This window comes from Loa loa, assembly GCF_000183805.2.
Source record: "Loa loa unplaced genomic scaffold supercont3.163, whole genome shotgun sequence".
Lineage (NCBI taxonomy): Eukaryota > Metazoa > Nematoda > Chromadorea > Rhabditida > Onchocercidae > Loa > Loa loa.
Window position 1 is genome coordinate 88459 of NW_018108343.1, and position 6122 is coordinate 94580.

General features: G+C 34.7%; 2 protein-coding genes across 4 annotated transcripts in view; one reads left to right on the forward strand and one right to left on the reverse strand.

The window, feature by feature from the left end:
• LOAG_17966 (pseudouridine synthase) overlaps window positions 1-2529 on the forward strand; it is a gene marked incomplete at its 5' end in the record, with an annotated part of 4533 nt that extends 2004 nt beyond the window's left edge. The window contains 5 exons of one of the 3 annotated variants that reach the window (XM_020450635.1): window positions 92-221; window positions 403-639; window positions 769-952; window positions 1037-1185; window positions 1418-2529. In XM_020450635.1, coding sequence (XP_020305659.1) covers window positions 92-221; window positions 403-639; window positions 769-952; window positions 1037-1170 — 685 coding nt within the window. In that variant the 3' untranslated portion in view covers window positions 1171-1185; window positions 1418-2529. Of the gene's footprint in view, window positions 1-91; window positions 222-402; window positions 640-768; window positions 953-1030 lie in introns of all 3 variants that reach the window. The other 2 variants (XM_020450633.1, XM_020450634.1) reach the window with 2 other exon arrangements.
• Window positions 2530-2951: 422 nt separating this feature from the next.
• Window positions 2952-6122, reverse strand: part of LOAG_17967 (hypothetical protein) — a gene marked incomplete at its 5' end in the record, with an annotated part of 10127 nt that continues 6956 nt past the window's right edge. The window contains 9 exons of the mRNA XM_020450636.1: window positions 2952-3140; window positions 3308-3451; window positions 3983-4025; window positions 4152-4212; window positions 4296-4369; window positions 4891-5002; window positions 5372-5478; window positions 5707-5824; window positions 5919-6028. Of these exons, the coding sequence (XP_020305660.1) occupies window positions 3024-3140; window positions 3308-3451; window positions 3983-4025; window positions 4152-4212; window positions 4296-4369; window positions 4891-5002; window positions 5372-5478; window positions 5707-5824; window positions 5919-6028 (886 nt within the window). The 3' untranslated portion in view covers window positions 2952-3023. The remainder of the gene's footprint in view (window positions 3141-3307; window positions 3452-3982; window positions 4026-4151; window positions 4213-4295; window positions 4370-4890; window positions 5003-5371; window positions 5479-5706; window positions 5825-5918; window positions 6029-6122) is intronic.

The window sequence follows — 6122 nt, forward strand, 5'->3', positions numbered from 1 at the left end:
TATATATATATATATATATATATATATATATATATATATATATATATATATATATATATATATATATATATATATATAGAACTTTTCTCAGGTTCAACGTCAAGAACGGCTATGGGTTCATAAACCGCGCTGATACAGGCGATGACATCTTCGTTCATCAAACGGCTGTCACAAAGAACAATCCAAACAAGTATTTGAGATCACTAGGCGATGGCGAAAAAGTTAGTTTCATTTGTTTATTGTCATTGTCTGTTGAATTGATGAATTCGACAATAAAAGATAGTGGAGGGGGGATTTTCCTTAGCAGTGAGTTATCTTTCTAAATGGTCATTTGATTAATTTGATGCTTTCAAAGATCTGCATGGTTAATAACGGTACTCGATATAGAACTCTTGTTTTTAGGTGGAATTTGATGTCGTAGAGGGACAGAAAGGCCCGGAAGCAGCAAATGTCACCGGTCCAAATGGTGGTAACGTGGAAGGCTCGAGATATGCAGCCGATAAAAGCGTTATGCGAGGAAGAGGACGAGCTTATCGTCGACGTTTCTATTATGGTGTTTACCGTCCGGACAGAGGTGGAGCGAGACGTGCAAACTCTGAAGGTGATAGAGCTGATGGTGAAAATGGCGATAATGATGAAGTGAGGAATTCTGAATAGTTGTCTGTTATGTCGGCAGGAAAGGGCTGTAGAACATCGTGACCATGTGATCTTGATTTAGTGATTTGGGAATAGTTGTGTTTTTTGTTTAAGGCCGGAAGGTGTTTTCAGGGCGGGAGACGCGGACGTGGAGGATTCCGTGGCCGTGGACGTGGTCGCGGCCGTGGACGAGGACGTGGTCGTGGTGGACAGCGTCGCCGCGCATCGGAAGGTGACCGTCAGGAAGGCACAACAGAGGACCAGTTAGGCGGTGAAAATGTACCACGGAAAACTGGCCGAGGACGCGGTCGTGGTGGTATGGATTTTTTTTTTAAAAAAAAGGGATTGACGGAGAAATCTTGAGCAGAGAGATTAACACCATCTGATGTGTAAGTTTCAGGCAGGGGTCGTCGGGGGGCTCGTAACGTTGATGCCATAAATGGTGAAGCTGAAAACAATATTCACGTAACTTCTGATGGCGAGAGCAAAGAAAATGAACGTCCTATTGCAAATACAAAGCCGTCTGAACAATAAGTTACTCCGACTCAGGTATATGGATCCAGAATGCTGTTTTTATACTTTCCATGGAAAATTAGAATAGTCATAGAATACACTGACATAGGTGTTTTGTTGATCCCGTTAATCATCTTTCGACCTTTTTTCATTGATGATTTACTGAGTAAAGTTTCGACTGGACTTGTTAGGCTTACAGTTTTAGACCAGAAGAATTCTGCACTGAAATACCGAGGATCATTTTAGCTTTAAATGGTTTGTTTTTCAGCTGAAAATTGAATATATTGTGCTTTCCCCAACTATCATCAATTTATCATGAAGCTCAGTCCTGTTAATTCAATAAATGATATCTGCTTCATCCTTTGCCAGAAAATCCGTACTGATTTGCAGTCATCCCTTTGAATCACTCTTTTTTTTCCATGTATGCTTTGAGCTGGCGATTAGTATTTGTTTACTTTGTAAGTATCACATCAGTACTCGGCCACCGTCAGCACCGTTATTATGGACGGCGTCGCTTGTCGCTATCATTGGTGTAGATGCTCAAAAACCTCTCCGTTTTTAACAAATTGAAGTTAATTTGTCCAGGATGCCTGGATTCATGTTTTCCAGAAAGTTATAGAAAGTTTTGAATTTTATGATCTAAAGCGTTCATTTAAAGTTCTGGTTAAATTATTACGTGCTGTGTGCGTTCATTCACAACAAGACTTCACGTTGTATTGCGATAGAACATACACGGTCCCCAGTGAGATGTCAGAACAATCGAAGAACCCTTCTTATTTTGTTGGCCCTATTTCCTCCCTATGTTTCCGGAATTTATGTTGAAAAGTGGAGGAAAATTTTAGTGTGGGGTTGACTGAAATATTTTGTTCTGTTGTATTTGAAAGTGGTTCGAAGTTTCCTCTCGTTTTTAAACATAATGTTAAGCTTTAATAAGCATTCGTAATAACTACATTGTTGTTTCTGATTTATATTTTTCATTTCTTGAGGTTTTGTTTTAGTGGTAATTCATCTTTGCGTAAACGGAATCCGTAAAATCTGATAATCACAGTGCTTACCTTCCCAGTCTGTTGAGCATTTGGAAGGTTTCTCATTCTTGTCCTCACAGTCGTTTTTGTTTGTCATACATCATATTTCAAGGAAGTTCTTTCCATTTTCGCCACTCGGTTTCATAAAACAGATCTGTTTCGTTCAGTAGATTTTCCTCCAAAGATTCATTTATTTTCCGTCATACAAGTTTCGTATGCTTGTATATGGTCATGGTGATTGCAGATGTACGGTGTTTTACAAAAGGAAACTTAAAATTCAACTGCAACTTAAATTGTTTGTTTTGTAGAGTTCCATTTAAAGTTCCATGGGGAAAGTAAATTGGTTGCTTCTAAGGTGTACGTTTCTCTTCTTGCACTTATCACAAAATAATGGAAAAAAGCGAAGCCTAGAGTACATTAATGGAGGTTTGAAGATGATAAAGGTTAAGGAATGAAAGAGCCAAGGTTGAAGAGTGGAAAAGAGTAGGGAAGGAAGAATTGCGAAACGGTATGAAGGATCGATAGCTAAGTATGAGGAATGGTGAGAGCAGCAACTTCACAGGCATAGTTGTGTCCATAAATTTGTTTCAGGGTTGGATTTTTTTTCGTCGAAAGCGGCAAACATTGGAAGGTCAGACAGATATTAGTTCACTATGTCCCCAACACAGTGACCTATAAATAGTATTTAGTGAGAGCAGAAAAAGTCATATGCGACGAAACATAAAGTTGCTTGCAAAAGGAAAGTGAAATCAAATCTAAAATTTGTAATAGTGAAAGCAGCAAATTAATACATAGCATTTATTTCAGAGTGCCTTTTGTCTAACAAAATGAAACATATAATTTAAAGATTTATTCAGAGTCGCTTCCGATAATCCGCTTTTTGTGCGTCTTTTTTGTAATGATATTATCGTCGTCGGAGAGCAATGCGTCGCTAGCCATCGATCGTTCCCGTTTCCCAAGTATGACCTGGGTTCAATTAAAAGATATGGAAGTAGTAGTTTCAGTTAAGAAGAAAATTTTAGATTTGAACTGTTATTAATAATTTGTGGAATCCTTTAAAAACACACGGCGTTATCTAAAATTCGATTGCTTTAAATGTCAAACTCGAAATTTAAATTTAGATCTGGATCAACCTCGTCATCGCTGTTATTTGTAACGATACTTTCCGTTTTATAAATCGTAAATGATTCATCAACTCCAGCATTTCCGTTTGATTTAGGACTTGTATATCCAAAAATATTTGAATCGTTAATGCCGTCGTCGGATTTAAGATCCTCCTGAAAAGTATATCAAATAAAATTCAAATCCATAAAAATTTCCGGAATATAAGGAATTCAATATTTTTTTGGTCTGACGCCTTAAAAAAGTTTACCATTTGACACCTGTTCACAGTTACAACCGACCTTTTACTGTCATCAATCCTAGTGGTTATATAGTTAGTTAAGAAGCAAGCAAATTCTGACACGGAGGAAAAAGTTTTGAAAATTTCCAAATAAAAACTAATTCTGTGAGAATGAATTCCTGTAGTTTATCTGTAGTACTATCAACAACTGAAATGATATTTAACGATAATTTCCAGTAGTATTATTTCAGCAATTAGCGAATAAATAGTTCGGCGAATTTTTCCGTACGGAATCAAATTTCATGTTTACAGTTTCAACCGGATTTTTACTGTCATTAGTCGCAGTGGTTACGTAGTAATAAACTGTTGCATAGTAATAAACTTAATTTATGCCAGTGCGTCCAAACCAACTAATCACTAATCAACTGATCATACAATAGCAATGGAAAAATGCGAACAAGCTTACTTCTGGTGAAATTCGCGTGGTTGATCTATTTTTATTTCGTTTTCTGAAGATAAATGAAATAATGAGTCTTTTCTATATTTCAGATCTGAGATCAGGAGGAAACCGAAAGAAATTGCTGGAGTTCAAAAGTTCTTTGTTGAAACTAATTGTGATAATATATGATACTTACTGTCTTTCTTTACATTCATTGTCACGTTGACAAGGATGGCCAAATCCCAGCATGACTGAACCTGAAGTTGTAGTCATTCCAAGAGAATTTAAGCCTCAAGAAAAAAATAAATGGAAAAAAGACCTTCGAAGAAAAAAAACAGACCTTTGAAAAGCTCATCAGTCTTTTCTTCACCTGATTTTCCCTGTCCAATTAGCTTTTGCGATGCTTTTGAACGCCTAAATTGATGTTTCACTGATACTAACAATTTTACTTTAGACCAACATGCTTTAACTATGTCAAAATTTAATTTGAAAAACTAATTACAATATTGCGATAAGGAAATAGCAATAAAATGGTGTACGTATAACAATAGCCAGCATACCAACACGCAATATGATAAAATGAATAGTAGGATAGTTGCATGAAATGATTCAGATATTTAATTCAAATCCTAAATCTATTTTCTTCGGAAATGTTTAAGCAATGTTTTTTCTTTGCTTTACTTTTTCCTATTACGTTCGTTATTCTTTATTCGTTAATTTGGAGAGAAAACAGGAAGCTTTCCAATATCCTGCAGGTTCACAACAACGTACTTACTGAGGGTTGAAACAAATCTCTTTCAAACTACATTATTTCTTCCATATATAATATCCACAAATAAATAAAGATTTATTTATGAGCCAATTCAAAATCAAATTTTCAAAAATGTATTTTAAAACGTGCTATTAGTATTGAAAATAATTATTCAATTCCTTACTTCTTTCTTGTTGATGGTTCGTAATGTATACTCTCATATTGCAGTTGTTTGATAATTTTTGCTCTTGTGTATTTTTCTGGCAGATTATTACGAATGAAATTAACCAAATCATCTGAAAAAGCAATGATCTGATACTATATTCAACACTTCTTGAACTTGTCAAATATTCAGGAGCTTTTTGTAACCCGTTAAAGACGTTCACATATCGATTAATTTCATACATTTTCCGTATTGTGGCGTTCACCTAAATTTTAACTTTGAATGATGATTCTATTAAAATTGAGTGAGGCTTGCGGAACCTTCACAAATATACTATCCTCCCAATGTTCGAGATTTTATACCATAGGAAAGGTTAAGAAATAAGAATAACGGATTATTCAGATTTCGTACACTATTTGACACTTTGCGAAAAAAAACAGTCCACTAAGCTGGATTCAAACAGAATTGCTTATAGTCTTCTTTAAACATCAGTAGATCGAACCTGGTCGAGAAGAAGGCGTTCTTGAATTAAATTCGTTGATAAGGTTATGCATTTGGCTGACGATTTCTGGTGTAAAAACTGATGACTTGATTCCTCTCTCCACATCTCTATGAAAAAGAATGGTTAAGAGAGGTTGTGTATTTTACTTATAATTTATTTTAATCGATTACTTCAATTTTTTCCTGAAAAGATATATGTTGTTAAAAAATGCTTTAATTGAGACAATATACTATATTTTTTTTAGGGAAATTTTTAAGAAATTTAAGAAACCTAAAAAGAAACAAAGAAATATAATGAATTGACTTAATTTTTCACAAAAAACCAAATTTCCTTACCTTCTAGTACCCCTAGTACCAAAAGTATTCAATCCAAGCACCTTCATTTGTCGAATAATTTGTCGACGTGTTCGAGGTCGCGACAAACCTTGCTCGATGTATTCAACGATGTCAACATCTACAACTCAGAATTTTCATCATGCCATATATATTTTACCAAAGAGTGACTTAAAAAATTGTAAATAAAAGATTTGAAGATTTTTTCCTTTTACCTTTAGGTTTTTCCTCAAATAATAAATATTCGTCATAAAGAGCCCTTAATTCATTATCCAACTCTTCAGGCCATAATATTTCTTTGCCTTTACAGCCATCTGGCTTAATTCTGAAATCAAATTTTGCTTTCAGTTTAATTTATATATATATATATATATATATATATATATATATATATATATATATATATATATATATATACT